The sequence below is a fragment of the Cervus canadensis genome, chromosome X, assembly GCF_019320065.1.
Source record: "Cervus canadensis isolate Bull #8, Minnesota chromosome X, ASM1932006v1, whole genome shotgun sequence".
NCBI lineage: Eukaryota > Metazoa > Chordata > Mammalia > Artiodactyla > Cervidae > Cervus > Cervus canadensis.
In genome coordinates this window covers 77693435-77716663 of record NC_057419.1, presented here as the reverse complement: position 1 = coordinate 77716663, position 23229 = coordinate 77693435, and the positions used below count along the sequence as shown (strand labels likewise).

Here is a 23229-nt window from a genome sequence, read left to right as displayed (position 1 = left end):
GCCAATGTGTTAACCACCAATAGAAATAGTGAGGTGTTAGACAAAGCCCTCCATGTAATTCTGGTACACTTTGGCAGCTTTGCTTAAACAATTTCAAGTGAGTATAATGAGGAAATCCATACTGAGGACTTGGCATTTGAGCTGAGACTTGAGTGCCAAGAAGAAACCAGTCATGTGAAGATCTTGTGCAAGTGCATTCAAGGCAGAGAAACATGCAAATACAGACAACCTGAGATGGTACAAGCTTTGGCTGCATCATGGTGAAAGGAACTGATAATGGATGAGACCTGTGAGAATTTGAAATAAGTCAGAGGGTTTTAAGGAAAGGAGTGATGTGATTTACATTTTGAAGATCATTTTGGAAGCTGTGCGAAGAATGTATTGTAGAGAAGCCAAGGGAAGCAGGGAGCCATGTGAAGAGGTTATTCCATTCATTCATGGCTACAGTGGGGCTGAAGAAAAGCAAATGGATTCACTTATTAATTGGATCTAGAAAACCTCAGCCAAGATAGAACAGGTAAGAATTCAGCCCATGTTACAAACAAGAGATTGCCTTTAAAAATGCAGATTTTACCCGGACAGGCCTATTTTATATGACAAAAAAATGAAGTCAAAGTACCTTCACAAGAAGGAGGAATCATTTTGGAATTACTAAAAGAATAGGCACTTTTCTAGAACAGTTCAGGGTCATTATGTGGAAATGGATTTGTCTGATTGTTACTTCCAAGTGGCCTATACCATGATAGGAAAATATTAAGAATTATTCAGGTAGAGCTCTCAAATTCAATTCATGTCTCATACAGGAAAACCACCAGTTTGAACCTTGACCTTCCCTTAAAGAAACCTATGACAACTTTTATTGCAAAAAAACTTTCAACCATATACAATATAATGAACCCCTATATAGCCATTACCCAACTGCAGCAATCATTACTTACATGGTCAATTTTGATTCATTTCTACTTTTCCTTACTCCTGCTTTAACCCACCTACACCTCATTGGTTTACTTTTATTCCCTATTGTCTCACTGGCTTATTTTGAGGTAAATCCCAGGCATACTTTTTTGTTTGTTTGTTTGTTTGTTTTTCAATTATTTTTATTAGTTGGAGGCTAATTACTTCACAGCATTGCAGTGGGTTTTGTCATACCAGGCATAGTTTTAAAGGAAGATATCACACAGTTCCAAATATGCTTACTTCCAGAAAAAAAAGACATCTCACATGAAGGCAGGGGAACTAAACAATCCTCTTGGTCAGTTCTTTCTAGTTCCCTTTATTATGAGAATTGGCTAGAACTGGAATTCTATCAAAACTAAGGACTCATAAGATTTCATTTAGAGAAAACGCAGAGCTAGATTAGAACCCTATAATATCACAAGATAATTCCACCCTGTCTTACTAAAAGAATTGGCCTGTAAATATGATACTGGTTAACAAAGTTGTCTTAGAACCTTAGAACCTCTTAGATAGGAACTGCCTATTGTTATTGGCAATCTAGAGGCCCTATAAAAGAACTTCTAGATTTTGTAGGGTCAAGGCTCTAGCACTAGGTGTCTCAAAAATGTTCTCACCTGACTTGTTCCAGTTGCTAGGACTCTCTCTTTGAGCATTACCCAAGTAACTATTCCAAAGGGAAATCTCCATTTTAAAATTTGGACCAATTGGCAGTATTGGAACTATTTAACCCATAATGTAACTCCCAGCTACCCGTCTAGATCCCAGCCTCCCCATCATAACATAACTGGCACATCAGACCCCTTTAGGAAACTACTTCAAAAAGCTTATATATTCTCCCATTTTAAGAAATTGGTCTGATTTATTATATTTTGGCACACTTGGGGAAGGAGTATTCAATACTGATTGTGTTAGCAAACCAGCTATTAATGTGTCATAAAGTCTATCCCTTGACATAAAAAATGTCTGGAACATAAACTTTAATAGTAAAAAAATGGGAAGGAAGCCAAACATAAAGACTCTGGACTTAATATTTCATATACAAGAGACTGATCCAAGACTACCAAGACTGCCTGGCTATCATGTAATTATGTCATATTACTATTCCAGTGTTCCTCTGTAGGCTCAAAGGTGGTATGTCTTGTTTTGTCACTAAAGATTAATGGTTTTATAAGACAAATGTGGTTTATTCTGTTATTTTTTAAATATATTTTATTTATCCTAAGATGGATAAAAAAGTACTTTTGCATTTTTTACTGGACAAGTACCATGGAAATCCAATAAATTTAGTAATGGTGTCTGGTGGGGGAGAGAGACCTTGCAGGTAAGTCTTTTCACAGCTTATTATTTACTTTCATGGGTATTATGCCTACACGATGTTATCTTTGTGGATTATAATAATGAGAAGTGAGAATGGCTTTTTGTTAAAGTGATCTAAATTGAGTGGTAGCATGCAATTTTTTGAGCTTTATTTTGTTCCTTTTGTACTGTTTCTGTAAAGACAAAGTATTACAGTTAAAACATTACAAAAATGGGAAGAATGTTTTATGGCATCTAGTTATGAACTTACTGAATTATGGAATTTAGAGGACTAGGTTTGTAAGTGAGGAAATTCTCATTTTAAGCAGAAACCTGCATCAATGAGAGGTCCAGCTATGTTAAAGTGTTGTCTCTAGTAATCCACATCAGAGTTTTCTATTATGGTGCTTGTTAGCTCTAACATAAGTATTCATGTGAATAGTAACTTTCTGACCAAAATGTACAGCTAAGCTAAACATCCATACTGCATTTTTCCTACTAGGACTTCCACAAAAACCACATAGATACATATTTTATTTATACACTTAAATTAACTTTGCATGTCATTGCACAGTCTCCATTTTATTCAACATCTAAAGTAAAATATGCTGGAACAGAAATTAGATAAACAGGCATTCCTCACCTGACAATATCTGCAGTTTTCAGAGATAAGCTGTGTGAAACTTAGGAGAGGAAAACAATCACATGTTTCTATTGAACTTAATAAAAAATTTGAAAAGAAATATATACATATAACTTTGTTAAGTATAATAATTACCTTGTTATAACCCCCATTCTCTTGCTATGCATGGATCAAGTGAGCCCAAATTTTGGGCACTGTTATTTTAATATGAATATTTTAGGAAAATCACATTCTAATTTTAAAACAGCTATGGTAGCACTTTTCTATCAGGCTACTAAAAACCTCCACTTACATAATGTATAATGGGGAGATAACAATTTTGTTACAGTTACATATATGAGTAGTTAGCAGAGGAGAAATTTCCCTGTTGTTCCTATACTAAGGGAAAAAAGGTAAGGACTATATAGCTCATTCTGTTACAGAACACTAATAAGATTAGAATTGTACCAACCCACATTACAGAGCTTAACATTTTAGTCAGAGTATTAAGAAAATAAGACTTTTTGCTTCATATCAAGACTAACTTGAATATTTGTATAAATATTAAAAACATTTTTCTTTTCATTTGTGGTTTGATTCAGTATAGTGCCTCATATGTTCCTATCTTAACAGTTTCTTAGTATAATGGATAATTATTAGAATATAAAGAATGACAGAATTATATATAGATATTTGCAAAGACATTTCAGTGCAAAACCTCATTCACATATAAATCCAAATTTATTTGTTACCTTAATCTATACTTTGTCAAATACAAACATTTTAATTTTTCTTCATTTATTTTTATTAGTTGGAGGCTAATTACTTTACAATATTGTAGTGGTTTTTGCCATACATTGACATGAATCAGCCATGGATTTACATGTGTTCCCCATCCGGATCCCCCCTCCCGCCTCCCTCCCCATCCCATCCCTCTGGGTCTTCCCAGTGCACCAGCCCTGAGCACCCATCTCATGCATCCAACCTGGGCTGGTGGTCTGTTTCACCCTTGATAGTATACTTGTTTCAATGCTAAACATTTTAATTTTTGCTAATTCTTAACTTTAAACAAAGGGGTTGAAATTTTAAAAGTTCATTCATATCTACTAATATATTTAGAAAATACTTTAGTTCACTTTATAAGGTCATTAGAACCCAGTTAATCAACCAACTTCAAAATACATTAAATATTTTATGATAAGATCTCTTTCTCCCAAGTAGAATACAGATATCAAGTGTTTCACTTTTACACAGTATTTCAATGTTGTTTTGTCTACCACTAGTTTAAAAAAAAGCCCACCTTCCTTCCACTCTCTACTGCAATAAAGTGTTATTTGTTTTTAAGAAAGTGGGTGTACTCATTTGGGCATGATATGCTTCAAAAGAACAGATTTGCTAAGCCACTGACAAGTACTTAGAACCATAATACCATAATGTACAATCTGGTAGATTTAAGTATTTTAAAAAATATTATCCCATTTCCCTAATAAATGAAATTAACCATCACCTTTGATTTAGTTTTATCTCAAAGAAGTATAAATGTAACTCCTTTGTACATGTAATAAATCATCTATTTTAATCACAAGATTTAATATGAGAAAAGCAAATATATTCTGTATATACCATGCACTAAACTTTTTTTTTAATTCAATAATATCGCTTTTTGTTGTTGTCATTAAAAAATAGTATTTACTCCTGCAGCTAAAGTGAAAGTGAAGTCGCTCAGTCGTGTCTGACTCTTTGCGACCCCATGGACTGTAGCCTACCAAGCTCCTCCGTCCATGGGATTTTCCAGGCAAGAATACTGGAGTGGGTTGCCATTTCCTTCTCCAGGAGATCTTCCCAACCCAGGGATTGAACCCAGGTCTCCTGCATTGTAGACAGACGCTTTACCGTCTGAACCACCAGGGAAGTCTCTATATCATAGGAAAACTTCTAGTGAGATAACTTGTAAAATGTCTACCCCAACAAAATTAACTCTGTCTAGGAAGCACCCTATTGAAAAAGAGTGGATTAAGTCCTACAGTTTGTAATTGAGTTTTAAAAATTAGTATGTTGCTATATTGAATAAAAGAATGTGATAGGATTCAGGCCTTATAAATGGCTGGAGAAACTGTCATCTGTATAATTAATTCCATTAGACTTGCAGGGTTGTAGCATGGTTTAAAATATTGATTGGCTTTAGTTATGAAAAAATAAAGTACTAATGAAGACACAAAAAATTCCTTTGAGCTGGGGATTCATTCATGGCTAGAAAAGAAAAAAAAATAGTTTAGAACTGGCTTATAATTAATTTAAGACATTATAATTATATGGCCAAAGTTATAAACACTACGTACATTGATACGAATAATACCAAAGGAAATGCATGGTGCTGTTTTGGCACTTTTTTATATGTATAGTCAATGACACAATGGTTTATCTGACTTTAGTCAAGGTATAATTTTCAAATGACTTGAAGCACAGGGGAGGAAGATTTAAGTAGATTTACTCCTTGGTGTCATATTTAGAGATTAAATATATCCAAAAGTCTCTGCTGATAAATACACATTTATCATCTGTGAACTTAAATACATTTTGAACTTGCTAATAGTATCTAGTACCTTCAGATATCAAGTTTGCTGTTCATTGCTGTATGCTATTAATGAAGGTAAAAGTAACGACTATTATTCTATAGACCCTTTATTTGTCAGGTCCTCACATTTATGCCACCTCTGGGGAATAATAGTAATAAGTAATTCTCAACTAATTAGTGACCTAAGAAATGCAATATATTAAAATATATTTCAAAGTTCAAATTATTTTTATTTTAGGGCTATTGAATGTTGGTTGCTTCCACTGATGATAGATAACCATATATACAAGATTAATGATTTGACCACAGTTAGAGAAGGGCTTCAGAGCTAACAGCTTTCTGAATTTTTTTTAATTTATTCAAATATTTGAGCTTGTTCAACCAAAAGATAATTGTTTAAAGTGAGTTAACAGATATTTAATTTTATTAATTATATCTGCAGTAATTTATTAATTATACACCTGCAGTATTTTATTAACTATAAATCTACATTTAAAATTTCCTCAAAGGGTTCTACAGAATAGTTGATTGACATATATTTATCTGTTGCTTATCATGATATACTTAGGCATTTTAAGACTTTTATTGAAATATAATAAACTTAGAAGTAGTATACACATAGGTGTACAACTAAATGAATTTTCCTAAACTCAACACATATATGCAACCATTACTCAGATCAAGAAAGAGCATATTATTAGTACCCCAGTAGTCTTCCTTATGTTTCCTTCCAATCGGGTGCCAGCCCTCAAACATAACCAACCACTTCCTGACTTTAAAAACCATAGATTAGTCTTACCTGCTTTCAGTACTCAGGAAGACTTTAACATAAGAAAAAGGCTGTCATTATCATAGTGTTAAAAATCAGATTCTATATAGTTTTACAATGTCCTACAATGTGCAGAGCAGTCCCTCACATCAAATTATCCAGCCCCAAATATTAATAGTGCTGAGGCTGAGAAACTCTGCTAACAAAACGCAATGGCCTTAGGATTTTTTCTCCCTAATTATATACTCTAGAAATATCCCATGAACTTACACAAGTCCATTTGTCTTCTGTTTTCTCAATAACAATAGTTTGTGTATCACTACCTGGTGGTATATATTCATAGTCATCATACAAGAGGCCTAGGATTGGATACTGTGTCCTGTACCTATATAGGAAAAAAAAGTTAGTTTACAGGCTGGACAAGAAAATAATTTCATTACTTTTTAGTCACTCCTACTTTGACTTTCCTTATTTAATTTGTCTCTGAATGCCTTTTAACTTTTTCTAAAAAGAAAATCTCTTAGTGTACACAGATTTAAAACTATTATTTTCAAGAGAATAAGAGGGAAGTATTTCTGCTCATGGCAATGATGGACCACTGGCAGCACAAGACAGTGATCCCAAAGAAGGGAAGCAGATGACATGAGCCCTACAAGTGCCTAGCACACTGCCTGGAGTCAGAATTTGTAGAACAGAATACCAGACAGGAGAGAGCTATACAGTTGGAGAGAGGTGAAGGGATCTGTAGAGAATTCCCCTACAAGTCTTTGGGTGAGTACTGATCAGTATAGGCATGTGAAACAGCTACTGAGGCTGGGGTAAGAACCACTGAAAAGGAATAGTCTTAAAATTCCTGGAATTCGCTTGGTGAAGGGAACTCCAGTCTGTGTTCCACTAACCAGAGTGAAAAGACTTCCTAATACTAGAAGGCATCAGGCAAATATAACAAAACACTACTACTGCCTTAGTAGTGGGATGACTTGGTCCTAGACTGCAAGTTGTTCTGAGAGTTTAAAAACAAAACTTGAAATTATTACACTGTTTCCAAATAACCTAACCTCCTAAATTCTTAGTGTGATAAAAAATATCCAGAACTCAAGTATGTAAAATCATAACATATGGCATTCAATAAGAAATTAGTAGGCATGGAATGAAGCAGGAATATATGAGTCATGGTAAAGAAAAAAGTGAATTAGTAGAAACAAACCAAGAAATGACAAATAAACAAGGTTTCATCTACTAGAAGTATAAATAAATATATAATGTATATAATCAGTAAGTTGGAGGAAAGCATGAACACAGTGAGAATCTGTGATATACAAGATAGACATGATATACATCAGATTTATAAAGATGAAATTAATGTTGTGTGGGATTAACAACAGATTAGGCACTGCAGAGGAAAATACTACTAAATTTGAAGACATCAGGATAAATTATACAAACTCAAACACAAGAGAAAAAAAGACTGAAAAAGATATACAGAGTATGAGTTAGCCATGTAAAATATCAGGTGCCCTCATATATGCTAATCGAAGGATTACAGGATATAGGATTATATATCCTGGATTATAGGATTAGCAGGAGACAAAAAAATAATTGAAGAAATGACAACCTAATTCTTTCCAAATTTGATAGAAACTAAACACAGAGATCCAAGAAGCTCAATGAACAACAAGAAAAATAACGATGAAGAAAAACACAGAGGCACATCATTATCAAATTGCTGAAAACCAGTGATAAAGAATCTCATAAACAGAAAAAAGTGCATTACTCAGAGAAATAATCATAAAATTAACATCAAACTTCATATTAGACATAATGAAAGTCAGAAGACAGTGGAATGACAGCTTTAAAGTACTGGAAGAAAAAATCTCTCCAGTTACTATTCTACACACAGAAAAAATAACTGGATAATAAAGGCAAAATCACAACTGTTTTCAGACATAAAAAGCCAAGAAAAGTCTTCACCAGCAGAGCAGTATGGCAAGAAATATTAAAGGAAGTATCTAAGACAGAAGAAAAATGATTATCAGATAGTAATTTTGGATCTAAGCAAAAGAATGAATAGCACTAGAAATGATAAATATGTGAGTAAATATAAAACATTGTTTTTCTTGTTTTAATATTTTAAAAATAATTTTACTATTGAGAGCAATAAAATACTGTATTTGAGGGTTTATAATATATGTAACAGTAAATATAGATAACAGAAATAGCAAAAAGATCACGAAGGGAAAATAGAAGTATACTACCATAAAATTTCTATGCTACATGTGATGAGATACATTATTTGAGGACAGACTGTGATAATATAAAAAGGAATACTTTAAAACTTACATCAATCATAAAAAAAGAAATATATCTAATAAACCAATAAAACAGATAAAATACAATAATGAAAATAACTTCAAGAATATCACTAAAATTGATATAGTTCTAACTAGATCGGTTAGCAAAGAAAGAAAGCACACAATTTAAAGATATCAAGAAAGATATCACCTCATACCTGTCTTAGAATGGCTATTATCAAAAAGATAAGAAATAGCAGGTGTTGGCAAGGGTGTGGAAAAAAAGGAAACTTTTGCACTGTTGGTAGGAATGCAAACTGGTGCAGCTACTATAGAAAACAGTATAGAGGTGCCTCAAAAAATTAATAATAGAACTATCATATGATCTAGCAATTTAACTTCTGGGTATTTAACAGAAGGAAATGAAAACACTAAGAGGTATCTTCACTCTAATGTTGATTGTGACATTATTTACCAACAGTCAAGACATAAAATCAGTGTAAGTGTCCATCAATGTTGGAATGGATAAATAAAATATTATGTATTATATATTCAGTACACACACATACACACACACTGGAATATTATTCAGCCAAAAAATAAAGGAAATCCTACCATTTACAACAGAATGGATTTACCTTGAGGACATTATGCAAAATGAAATAAACCAGACAGAGACAGACAGATACCATATTATCTCACTTGTACATGGGATCTAAAAAAAGCCAAACTCATAGGAAAAGAGAACATATTGCTGGTTGCCAGAGGTGGAGGAGTTGGGAGTGGGCCAAATGGGTGAAAGTGGTCAAAAGGTACAAACTTCCAGTTACAAAATAAATACATTGGGATGTAATGAGCAGTATGGTAATTATAGTTAATAATACTGTATTGTATATTTGAAAGTTGCTAAAAGATTAAATCTTTAAAAGTTCTTATCACAAAAAAATTGTAACTATGGATGGTAATGAGGATTAACTAGACTTATTGTGGTGATCACTTAGAAATATGCACATAGTGAACCACTGTGTTGTATATCCAAAACTAAAATAATGTTATATGTTAATTATATCACAATTTTTAAAAATTTAAAGATAAATCTTTTGACTTGAAAACATAAAAAGGAGTATGATGACAAAAGAGCAGTCACAGAAGACCTCAGACATCCCCAAAAAAGACTTTAAAAAACCCCTCTGCATAATTGGGTAAGACTAAAGGAAAAAGAAAAAGAAGAGGCCTGCACCCTTGGGAAGGAGCTGTGAAGGAAGAAAGTTTCCCACACCTTGAGAAGTCTCCTCACCAGTGGAGAGATCATACTGGACAGAGGGAGACTTTTGGAGTCTAAGAGGGAGAGAGCAGCAACAGGCTTGTGGAAGGCAAAACAGACAGTAACCTGCACAGAGGGTCGGCACTGCCAATCTGTGTTCCCCCAACCTGAGACATTCTTCTGTCAGTGAGAGTGGGGCTTGGGTGCTGAAGTTCAGATTCCAGAGCTCAATCCCAGGGAGAGGACCAGGGTTAGGTGTGGAAACTATACCTAACTAGGTCTAGGTGTACCAGGAAGAAGCCTGAGCCCACCAGAGAAAGAAGGCACCATTATTGGGAGCCACATGAGGAGAGGGGTGGGACCACCATAAGAGCTTCTTTCCCTGTGAGTGCTCCTAGGCACAGGACACTGCCTACTGGAGGCCTGGGGACTGGCATGGGTCACCATCGCCATCTTGGGCTCCAGAGGCAGACACTGGCCACCTCTTCCAGACCTGCAGGCAGATGCTGGAACTGCCCTGCTGTCCCAGGAGAGCACGGATAGCTCTAGCTACTAGGAAATCCACCAGTGAGTTCCAGGAGCTGTCCCATTGTCCTGGGAGCATGTAGGTAAACTTGCTCGTCTAGAAAATCCATCAGTGGGAGTCAGGACCTGCCCATGCTGTCCTAGGAGGACAAGGATAGCTCTCCCTACTAGGAAATCTGTCCAAATGGGCTGAAACTAGGGGATGTGTGACTAAGGAAGAAGTGGTGAAATCTCTCTTCTCAGCTGTGAAAACTTCACTTACACCTCCACTGATGGCTTCCTAAATTCAGTACATGTGAAACATCTGAAAGGACACAAGTGTTCTTGTAGCTGGGAGTGGTCTAACTTTAGCAGCTGTGGGCTTTGTGGGCATGTACATGTGAAGGTTGGGGCAGACCAGAATATAAGCAGGTCCAGGTGCATAGCTGATGCAGTCCTAGGACCTGACTTCAGTGGATCTGAGCCAATGGCCTGATGAAAACAATGCTTGGGAGTCACCAGGGCCAATTGCTGGCATACCCACAGTTAAGGTGGGACCAAGAACAGCACCAACAACATTGTACTTTGTAAGTTCATTAACAGGCAAAGGGGGACACAACAGAGCACATTGACAGGTAAACACCTCCAGAGGAGGAATACTCAGTGGCTTCTCTCCCAGTGGGAGTGCTTCAATCTTACCTATCTCATACCACAGATCAGAAACACAGCTAAGAAACAAATCTGAGGGTCTCCACTCTGACAGCTAGGGAACAGACCCCACCCCTGACAGGGCAGTGACAACCAAATAGCAATATCTAGGGCACGCAACATGTAGGGCAAGCTCTGATCACCCTATCAAGGGGATAATGGAACAAGCCTCTGGACCAACCTCACCCACAAGGAGGCAGACACCAGAAGCAAGAGGAACCATGATCATGCAGACTGTGGGAAGGAGACCATAAACATAGTAAGTGACAAAATGAGATGACAAAGAAATATGTTACAGATGAAGAAGCAAGATAAACTTCTACAAAAACAACTAAATGAAGAGGAGACAAGCAATCTATCTAAAATAGAATTTGGAGTAATAATGATGGTAAAGATGTTCCAAGATCTTGGAAAAAGAATGGGTGGGGCAGAGATCAAGAAGATGTAAAAAATGTTTACCAAAGACCTAGAAGAACTAAAGAACAAATAAACAGAGATGAACAAGACAAGAACTGAAATAAATACACTAGAAGGAAAAAAATAGCAGAGTAACTGAGGAATAAAAGCAGATAAGTGACCTGGAAGACAGAATGGTGGAAATCTCTGCCACAAAGGAAAGAAAAAAGAATTAAAAGAAATTAGGACAGTCTCAGAGACTTTTGGGACAACATTAAATGCACTGACATTTGAATTAAAAGGGTCCTGGAAGAAAAAGAGAAAGGGCCTGAGAAAATATTTGAAGAGATTATAGTTGAAAACTTCCCTAACATGGGAAAGGACATAGTCACCCAAGCCCAGGAAGTGCAGAGTCACATATGGGATGAACCCAAGGAAGAACAAACCGAGACACATATTAATCAAAGAAACACAAATTAAATACAAAGAAAAAATATTCAAATAAACAAGGTGAAAGTAACAAATGACATACAAGGGAATCCCCATAAGGTTATCAGCAGATATTTCAGCAGAAACTCTGCAGGCCAGAAGGGAGTGGCAGGATATATTTAAAGTAATGAAAGGGGGAAAAAAACCTACAACCAAGAATACTCTACCCAGAAAGGCTCTGATTCAGACTCAACAGAGAAATCAAAAGCTTCACAGACAAACAAAAGCTAAAAGAATTCAGCACCACCAAACCAACTTTGCAATAAATGCTAAAGGAAACTTTCTAGGCAAGAAACACAAGAGAAGAGAACAAAAAAGGAAAGGAAGGGGGAAAATACCTACAAAACAAACCCAAAATGATTTATAAAATGTCAATAGGAACATAAAAGTTGATAATCACCTTAGATGTAAATGGATTAAATGCTCCAACCAAAAGACATAGACTGACTGAATGGATACAAAAACAAGACCCATATATATACGATCTATAAGAGACTCACCTCATACCTAGGGACACATACAGACTGAAAGTGAGGGAGTAGAAAAAGATGGTCCATGTAAATGGAAATCAAAAGAAAGCTGGAGTAGCAACACTCATATCAGACAATAGACTTTAAAATAAAGACTGTCACAAGAGACAAGGAAGGACACTACAAAGGAAGGACACTACAAAGTGATCAAGGGATCAATCCAAGAAGACATAACAATTGTATATATTTATGCATGCAATATAGAAGCAATACAATATATAAGGCAAATGCTAACAGCTATAAAATGGTGCAGCTGCTTTGGAAAAGTTTAGTTCTCCAAAAAGTTAAACAGAGTTACTATGTGCTCAGCAACTCTACTCCTTGGTATATACTTAAAAGAAATGAACATATTTATACACAAATTTGTACACAGCTATTTACAGTAGCATTGTTCAAAACTGAAAACAGCCCAAATTTCCATCAATTGATGAATGTATAAATAAAATGTTATATACATCCATAAAATGGAATACGATTTAGTAACAAAAATCAATGAAGTACTGACATATGCTAAACCACAGATGAATCTTGAAAACATGTGAAGTGAAAGATTTTGGTTTCCAAAGATTACATTTTGCATTATTCCATTTATATGAAATAGCCAAACTTGATTTTTGCTGAATGCATTCATAAAGAGTCACTTTCTATTTGATTTTGCTAAATTGCTGTGATGTAAGTTATGGTTATATTGATTACATAAGAAGAGATGCTGCCTAAGAATGATGTCTATGCAGGAAAGAACAGAGCCCAAAGATAAAGACAGATTTCTGTAGACATATTTTGATCACACAAATTCATTTGGACAACAAGCAATCCCAGTTAAGTGGATTAACTGATTCCCAGTTTAAGCTGGGTTTCTGGCATGTGCAACTGAAAGAGTCCTGACTAATATGGTTGGTTAAACAATGAATTATTTGCTTTTTACTTTCATTGTATTTAATGTATTATAAATACAGTGAAAGTGTGCTATTGAATTTTATCGTCTTTTTGTGAACATTCATTCCTCAGTAGAATTACTGGCCAGCAGAAAACACCAAACTCTGTCTAGGGGTGTATATATCAAGTAAACATGCTATAACTTGGATTATATCATAACCAAAATCATGTCCAAATTTCATTAAAAATACATTACTTTCTAGTTGTAATAGTTGTCCTTCCACTGCTGGAGGGTTGGTTATGAGATGAATATATTTCTTGTCTCAACTTCGAGAGTTCCTTACAAATAAAAGACAATATAACCATTTGAAAACAGTACAAACATGAGGTAAGAGGTATTTCTGATCATTTTACAAGATTCTAAGAATAATTTTTCCCTGCCTTTTAAGCCTTGAGGTAAGAATATTCCAATCCTACTTGTTGAATTCCATATAGTCTTGCTTCATGATACCTAATAAGTTATATTATAAGTCTCTGCAAGAATCCACTAACTGGTATAGGATTTCTATACTTAAGGGATAACATGAGATAGAATGGGCATGATTCTCAAGGTGAATATGTGAAAATTTCTGTTGAAAAAGATTAAAAAGTATAACTATAGCAGAAAAGTATTGAAACTGCAATATGGAAACAGATATTGTTTCCTAAAAGATAATCTATTACTGAACATAACTACAAGTTCCATTTGTTCAATAACAGCAATACGATATTAACCACAATTTTGGATACTTTCTTCCTTCAGTACCTATATTATAACAGATCTTGGGCCATATGCTATAGTCATAGAAAGGAATATAACACAGTCCCTTACTGAAGCAACTCAGTCTTTTTGGAAGTTTCATTGCTAATGAGGTAGAAAATCAACATTTTAAAAATATTAAAGGCATAACTTTTTTGCTTTAATTCTGTCTGTCCTTTGAATAATTTCTCCTGAAATGGAGCCTTCTACTTCTTATAGTCATTCGCATTCTTCTTTATAAATAAAGTTAAGTCTTGGAAATATGTCTTTTCTCAGTTTGTGGGAAGTGTTTGTCCCACATGGCTGAGTTGTATGGTTCCTCTCCACCTTGACCCCTTCTCTGTTACCTCTGACTGACGCTTTATAAGGGAATCCTTCTCTTCCAGCAAACTTGTCAGTTCATGAATCTTGAATTGGAAGTCACTGCAGCTTCCTTCTCTTCTTGAAACATCTTTTTGGTACTGATTTAATTGAGTCTAAGGATTTAAAAAGAAGTTAGAACTATTATAATTCTCATTTAACAAAATGGATAACTGAGTTCCAAAGAGGTTAAGTGACATAAAGTTATACAGCTTGTTATGAAATTAAGAGTAAAATACCAATAGTTATAAGCATTTGGAGTTTTATGAATGTTGAATATGAATTGAAATACCAATTAGGAATTTCTCACTTTTTAAAGGTGACTTTAGAATTTAGGCTTAGGCATTATGTAAGTAAAAATCCTAGGCAACAGAATTAAAATAAAGCTAAGAAAACAGGCAGTTTATATTCTTTCAAATACTAATTAAGGAAAACTCAGTAACTAATATTATATCATGATTTGCACTTAACAACATATTCCTCCTGCATAACTTCTCTCAATCCTCACAGCAACCCTCTGAGATAAGTGTTATTATAAACCTATTAACAAAACAGGTAAATGAGATCCAGAGATGTTAAATGATACAAAGGAGCAACAGCTAATAAGCAACACAGCTGCAACTCCATGACAGGTCTTCTGACTCCAAATCCTGTTCATTTCCTTCTTTACTGCATTATGTATGCACAGATGACTGTTAGGTTAAAGTGTTATTAGTAACATTCTGATGGAAAAGAAACCAGTGGAGGAAATCTGCAAGTTGATTTCCCTTTGAGCAAATTCTATTTTGTTTCATTTTGATTTTTGGTAAAGACTGTACATTATATTTGGAAAAAAAACTCTGTGGTCAGTTTTTATATTAAAATATTTGAGTTATATAACTACAATTAAGTATCAGTAATTTAAAGGTTAGTCAATTTGACCTAGAATGACAAAATATGGCAATGTACAATTATTCTCACAAATATCACCTTGATGGATTTTGATGCCAATTACAGGTACATAATTCAACAGTTTTATCCTTGCACTTGACAAAGCTCTTGCTATGTATCACCCCTCAAAGTCAAAAAAAGATTTTTGTGAATTCAAATGTGGCTTCACTGGACAATCTTGAAAGTTGTTCTTGCCTGCATAGAGCAAGCTTCAGGTGGGATCATAAAGTGTTCCCCCTCCCCCATCACCAAATAAATAAATAAAAATTAAAAAACCAACAACCCCAACTTAATTTCTTTTTTTTTTCTTTCCTAGAAAAGATGAAGCTAAATTACAAAACAATTTAACAATATTCTTTACACAATGATATGTATTTAACAAAAAGTTCTACAACAGACTCCTATTACTCTACCTTCAGTTGATTTTTCTTTAGTGTTAAACTTGAAAATAACATTATCTTATTAGAAAGTCTGTGCTGACCTGTACATTTATGCAATGTAGGATCTACATTCCCTTAATTTAGTTTGCAGACCTGTATATTTATGCAGTGTAGGATCTACATACCCTTAGTTTGCAGATCTCTCTATCTTTCTCCATTCTTAAGTTTTTTACCATCTCCGTGTAATGGTTGCCAATCTCATCCATTTTAGCCTGCAGCATCGGACCTGTGCAAGTCTCAGAAACCTACACAAGGCAAAATCATTTTCTGTAATTAGACTGTTATGAAGGAAATACATATTATATTACAAAACATTAATAGATGAAAAACACATAATTAAACAAAACACTGAAATAATCAGAGGGATTTTTTGGAAGTTCATTATACAACTGAAATGGCAGTGAGTTAAGACTTAACTTCATGTAAAATCATGGGAAAGCAGTCTATGTATTTTCTCGCATTGAATTGGATACACACACAGACACACACACACACATATGGGCTTCCCAGGTGGCACTAGTAGTAAAGAACCTGCCTGCCAGTGCAGACTAAAAGACACAGTTTCGATCCCTGGGTCAGGAGGATCCCCTGGAGGAGGGCATGGCAATCCACTCCAGTATTCTTGCCTGGAGAATCCCATGGACAGAAGAGCCTGGGGGGCTATGGTCTATAGGGTCGCAAAGAGTCAGACACGACTGTAGCAACTTAACAGAGCACATAGATGTATATATAACCAATGATATAATTAAGGCAATAGCACATGCTTAAAACAAAATTTGAGTACCTGCATTCTAAGATTTTTATTCTCTTGCTCTAAATTACGCTTACAGTATTCCAGTTCTTTTAGTCTATATTCTAAGTCTGATAGCGTATGCCGAAGAGAGAGATTGTCTTCTTCCAATGCTTGGCATTTTGAGGTTGAGTCTTGACGTCCTTGCTGTAAAGAATGCATAGTAAATAAGACAAATGGATTCTACTTTTTAGGAGAGAGTACTTTTAGTTGATTAATTCAATGAAACAAAAGAAATATTTGTCCATGCCCAGTTTGCTTATATATTTATCCTTAAATGGTAAATTAAGTCAGCTATGAAAGATAGTACTCTCACTTACCTTCTTGAGTGAGAAGGAATCAAGACTAAATGAGTTTTCAGCGTACCAATTTAGCAAACTCTTGCTACTCCTTGGCAATATGATAACCTACCTTCTGGTAGGCACCAAAATAACCCTATGCCTGATTATGTAACAACTGGAAACTCAACCAAAATTTGGGATTGTCACAGGAGCAAATTTTAGGAATGGATCAACCTCAGAGATTTATTATGATTTCCTAAGAATCATCTCCGCTCAGATGTCTGTAGAAAACTTTTAGAGTTCATTCATTCAATTACTCATTGCACAAACATGTGTTAAGATCTACAAAAACCTTTTTAGCAACACACTAGTAGACCAAATGAGTGAGTGAACTTAAATATTCAATATTTATATAATTTTTGTCACCCAACAAAATAGAAAATTATGAATTGTTTATACTTCATATCTAAAATACTTAAGATATATATATATATAAATCCATATATTTTTTTGAGAGGGCTTCAGTAACTGGAGATACCCAAGGCCTCTCAATTCCCATATGAACAAATTAGTCCATCATATTTTAATTGTCTGGATTGTATCTCATAACTCCAATGTTCTAACTGTGCATATGAAAAACTATCAATTTAATTTATTATCAATGAAAATATCAATTTACCTGCTGTTGGCGATTATCAGCTCTCACTGATGCCAAGAGTTCTTCATACTCTTTAATTTGAGTTTCTTTGAATGCCAAGTCTTTCTCAAGTCTTATCTTATCATTTTCCAGTGACTAGAACCAAAATTATTTGTTATGACTCAGAATTATAGAAACTTGTCAACAGTTACATAATACAAAGGTCTATTTACATTGAAATGTTTAAATAAGCACTTATTTCATTTGCAATTGTTTAATAAAACAGAATCCTAAAAGTTGATCAAAATATGGGATACAAAATGATTGAAACTTTAAAAACCTGCATGATAGACATTTTGATGAAGTCTAAGTGCAATAAAGCAGAACCTTCTGAATTATTTAACATTTTTTCTTACATCCACAAAGACTCCTTGTTAATCCCAGCAGGATGTGAATTTTCAAATTAAGAGTCTGAATGAATTCATCAGAACCCAGAAATAAAAAAACCCACTCCAAAGTTCTCAAGGAGTAGTTCACTGTATGGAAAGTCTTCTGAATGTATCTAGCTAATGTCATGAAGAACACCAATTAAAATAGAAATCAGAAACTGTTAGTTCTTAGAGATAGAAGTTTTCAAGCATTCAAAAAAATTCAAAGTATGCTTTATTAGTACAGAAAAGGGGAAGTTCCTAATCAATGAGTCAGATTATTCTAATTTTACAAACTACTCCCTGGCTTTAAGTGTTAAATTACCTTAGTGGTAAACTAAATAATAAGTGTGCACCCAAGTTTCTTTCATTTTCACACTGGACAGCTCTTTACTTCTCTCCTCCAACCCCAATTAACTGTTGCAAGAAAATAACTATATCTGGGTGAGCACAATATTATTGTATTAAATTTTTAAAAGGCAGACTGAGTGCTTTGATTTGTATGTTAGGAAGCTAAGAACTAGAAAATCTTTGGAAAGAAAAATCAAAATAAATGTTACTGTCAAGTCATTCTGAAGATGTCCAAGCTCTTCCCGTATGTTGCTGAATGTGGAGAGCACTAGTCGGAGAGATTTATCAGACATATTCCTCATCTGGGGGAAGAAAACGATTGATGGTTTATTTTTACTAGCATTTAAAACAGGCAATGTAAGTAATAGTGATCTAATTTTTCTGCTCTACAATCAAACTTATTCACAACTTCATTTTTAATATGGCAATATTAGAATAGTGATGCTGGACATTTGGTCAATAACATGCATAAGTAATCCAAGGAATATTCCTGAAGAGATCATAGCTATGTTATTTGAAAAAGGGCCTCTTTTTTCCCATGATAAAGTATCACCTTTTTCATGATAGAAATATATCAGCAAATTCTCAAATTTACTTTTTTTCTCTAAAGATTAGAAAAGATGAGACAATCAATCTTCAAATAATAAATTGCATCTCCCTAAGTGTGCTGACAAATGTATGGGTTTTGGCTGAGTTGAGAACAATATAATACAAATTAAGTTTAAGCTTGAAGTATAAAAATATCTCAAATTTTAAAGAGGGAGAAAAATCCTTTCACTAGGTTAAACTCATTTCTTCAAAGAAAAAATGATTTTACAACAGGCAACTTCTGTTTCTGAATAGATGGAGCAGAAATACTTTTCTATTCTTCTTGCTAAGTATAACTGAAAGCCCTGGAATTTATGTATAAACCATACATAAAAAGACTCTGAAAGGTGAAAAAAATAATGAAGTCTGGTTTAGAACATTGGGAGCTAAGGAAAAATACAGAAGTGATTTCCTAGGCTTTTTTTTTTTTTTGCTTATCAGAGTGATGTTGGGGAAATCAGTAACCCAGAAACACCAAAGATATGGACAACAAAAGTCCCTAGGAAAGCCTGCTCTCTCTAGCCAAAGGGCCATAAAAAGGGCAGCCTAGCAAGGCAGATAGCATTTAGATAATAACCACTCTACTCCAGCCAAACATCATAGAAAAAAATGCAGCTATATTCTACTCTACCCAAACCATCAAAAGCCAAGAAGGGAAATTAGACTCTCTCCTTCAGTCTCTCTGCTTAGTCACCTAATTGGAATTAGTGAATTCTTAGTGAAGAGTCAAGACTTTCATCATTGTCCAACAAAGTGAAGCTTCTGTAGAAGCCAAGAGGGGAACATTACCACAACACTCTTTCCCATCCAAACCAGGATGTTATCAGTAGGGATCTACAATTCCTTACCCCCGCCCAGGAAGAGCAATGAGATACTCCCCCAAGCACTGTCAACAAAAGCAGAGTAGGGAACCTGGACTTTCATCCCCACCTGGCAGTAATAAGCAGTCGCCCCACTTCCTCTGTTGCTCAGTATCAGAGGAGGCCTGCTACAAAAGAAGATTTGAGCAAAATAAAAAGTCATAACATAATACTCAAAATGTCCAGGTTTCAATAAAAAACCACTTATTCTTAGAACAGGAAAATCTCAACTTGATAAAAAAGAGTTAATACATGCCAACATCAAGATACCAAAAATGTTTGAATTATCCGACAAGGATTTTAAAATAGCCACTTTAAAAATGTTTCAATAAGAAATTGCAAATATTTATAGCAAAAAATAGAAATTCTCAGCAACAGAAATGAAAATTTGAGAAAACAAAGAATAACTAAATGGAAATTTTAGAACCTAAAAGGGCAATAACTTAAAAAAAAAGAAAGAAAGCTCAATGGATGGACTAAAAAGCAGAATGGAAAGGATAGAGCAAAGAATAAGTGAACTTGAAGATAGAACAACAAAAAGATACATAATTCTGAACATCAGAGAGAGAATAGATTAGAAGAAGATTGGCAGAGCCTCAGTGTCCATTGGGAATGTAACATATATCTGACATTCATGTCATCAGAATCGTAAAAGAAAGAAGGTGGAGCTGAAAAAGTATATGAAAAAATAATGGCTGAAAACGCCTCCAAATTAGCAGAAAAACAAACATACACATTCAAGAAGTTGAGAAAACCTCAAGCAGGATAAATCCAAAGAAATCCATGCCTGGACATATCAGTCAAACTTTTTAAAACTGAAGATAAATTTAAAATCTTAAAAGCAGCAAAAGAAACCTTAACTATTGGGAACAGCAATTCCAATGACAGTCGATTTCTCAAGAGAAACCATAGAAGCCAGAATATATTTTAAGTGATGAAACAAGAGAATTGTCAACTACAAATTCTGTATCCAATTGAAAAAAAAAAAAAAAAAAACCTTTAGGAATGAGGGGGAAATCACAGTTTTAGATGAAAAGAAAAAGAATTTTCCACTAGCAGACCTACACTAAAAGAATGACTGAAGGAAGTTTTCTGAAGAGAAAGGAAAAGATAGAAGGAATTTGAAACCTGGTGGCTCAGAAGGCAAAGAATCCACCTGCAATGCAGGAGACCTGGGTTCAATCCCTGGGTTGGAAAGATCCCCTGGAGAAGGGAACAGCTACGCACTCGAGTATTCTGGCCTGGAGAATTCCATGGACTGAGGAACCTGGCAGGCTACAGTCCATGGGGTTGCAAAGAGTCAGACGCGACTGAGTAACTTTCATTCACTTGGACTATGAAGAAGGAAGAAGTAACACAGTAATCAAAAATATAGGTAAATACAGTAGGTTTTCCTTCTCTTTTTGCATTTTCTAAATTAAATTTGATGATTCAAGCCATAAAAATTATAATGTTGTCTGACGTCAGACATTTCTAAGTACAACATTTCAATGTACTTAGAGGAAATATTTAAAAGGTCATAAACATGGAGGCTAAAAGAGGGATGAAAGAAGAAAAATTTTCTGTAGTTAACTGATACCAATAAAATGTTGACAATAATACATGGGAATAAGTTATGGATATACAGTATCAGTTCAGTTCAGACGCTCAGTCATGTCCGACTATTTGCGACCCCATGAATCACAGCACGCCAGGCCTCCCTGTCCATCACCAACTCCCGAGTCCACTCAAACTCATGTCCATCGAGTCAGTGAAGCCATCCAGCCATCTCATCTTCTGTTGTCCCCTTCTCCTCCTGCCCCCAATCCCTCCCAGCATCAGGGTCTTTTCCAATGAGTCAACTCTTCGCATCAGGTGACCAAAGTATTGGAGTTTCAGTTTCAGCATCAGTCCTTCCAATGAACACCCAGGATTGATCTCCTTTGGGATGGACTGGTTGGATCTCCTTGCAGTCCAAGGGACTCTCAAGAGTCTTCTCCAACACCACAGTTCAAAAGCATCAATTTTTTGGCACTCAGCTTTCTTCACAGTCCAACTCTCACATCCATACATGACCACTGGAAAAACCATAGCCTTGACTAGATGGACCTTTGTTGGCAAAGTAATGTCTGCTTTTTAATATGCTGTCTAGGTTGGTCATAACTTTCCTTCCAAGGAGTAAGCGTCTTTTAATTTCATGGCTGCAATCACCATCTGCAGTGATTTTGGAGCCCCAAAAAAATAAAGTCAGCCACTGTTCCCACTGTTTCCCCATCTATTTCCCATGAAGTGATGGGACCAGATGCCATGATGAATGTTGAGCTTTAAGCCAACTTTTTCACTCTCCTCTTTCACTTTCATCAAGAGGCTTTTTAGTTCCTCTTCACTCTCAGCCATAAGGGTGGTGTCATCTGCATATCTGAGGTTATTGATATTTCTCCCGGCAATCTTGATTCCAGCTTGTGTTTTCTCCAGCCCAGTGTTTCTCATGATGTACTCTGCATATAAGTTGAATAAGCAGGGTGACAATATACAGCCTTGACGTACTCCTTTTCCTATTTGGAACCAGTCTGTTGTTCCATGTCCAGTTCTAACTGTTGCTTCCTGACCTGCATACAGGTTTCTCAAGAGGCAGGTCAGGTGGTCTGGTATTCCCATCTCTTTCAGAATTTTCCACAGTTTATTGTGATCCACACAGTCAAAGGCTTTGGCATAGTCAGTAAAGCAGAAATAGATGTTTTTCTGGAACTCTCTTGCTTTTTTGATTATCCAGTGGATGTTGGCAATTTGATCTCTGGTTCCTCTGCCTTTTCTAAAAACCAGCTTGAACATCTGGAAGTTCACGGTTCACGTATTGCTGAAGCCTGGCTTGGAGAATTTTGAGCATTACTTTACTAGCGTGTGAGATGAGTGCAATTGTGCAGTAGTTTAAGCATTCTTTGGCACTGCCTTTCTTTTGGATTGGAAAGAAAACTGACCTTTTCCAGTCCTGTGGCCACTGCTGAGTTTTCCAAATTTGCTGGCATATTGAGTGTAGCACTTTCACAGCATCATCTTTCAGGATTTGAAATAGCTCAACTGGAATTCCATCACATCCACTAGCTTTGTTCATTGTGATGCTTTCTAAGGTCCACTTGCCTTCACATTCCAGGATGTCTGGCTCTAGGTGAGTGATCACACCGTCATGATTATTTGGGTTGTGAAGATCTTTTTTGTACAGTTCTTCTGTGTATTCTTGCCACCTCTTCTTAATATCTTCTGCTTCTGTTAGGTCCGTACCATTTCCATCCTTTATCGAACTCATCTTTGCATGAAATGTTCCCTTTGTATCTCTAATTTCTTGAAGAGATCTCTCGTCTTTCCCACTCTGTTGCTTTCCTCTATTTCTTTGCATTGATTGTTGAGGAAGGCTTTCTTATCTCTCCTTGCTATTCTTTGGAACTCTGCATTCAAATGGGAATACCTTTCCCTTTCTCCTTTGCTTTTCACTTCTCTTCTTTTCACAGCTA

At 35.3% G+C, this 23229-nt stretch overlaps 1 protein-coding gene across 2 annotated transcripts in view; it reads right to left on the bottom strand.

Annotated features, from left to right (window-relative positions):
* Positions 1-4670: 4670 nt before the first annotated feature.
* POF1B (POF1B actin binding protein) overlaps positions 4671-23229 on the bottom strand; it is an 84053-nt gene continuing 65494 nt past the window's right edge. For both annotated transcript variants that reach the window (XM_043458941.1, XM_043458942.1), the window contains 8 exons: positions 18503-18595; positions 17557-17670; positions 16591-16743; positions 15932-16051; positions 14424-14552; positions 13534-13616; positions 6490-6604; positions 4671-5125 (listed from right to left, as the gene is read on the bottom strand). In XM_043458941.1, coding sequence (XP_043314876.1) covers positions 5120-5125; positions 6490-6604; positions 13534-13616; positions 14424-14552; positions 15932-16051; positions 16591-16743; positions 17557-17670; positions 18503-18595 — 813 coding nt within the window. In that variant the 3' untranslated portion in view covers positions 4671-5119. The remainder of the gene's footprint in view (positions 5126-6489; positions 6605-13533; positions 13617-14423; positions 14553-15931; positions 16052-16590; positions 16744-17556; positions 17671-18502; positions 18596-23229) is intronic.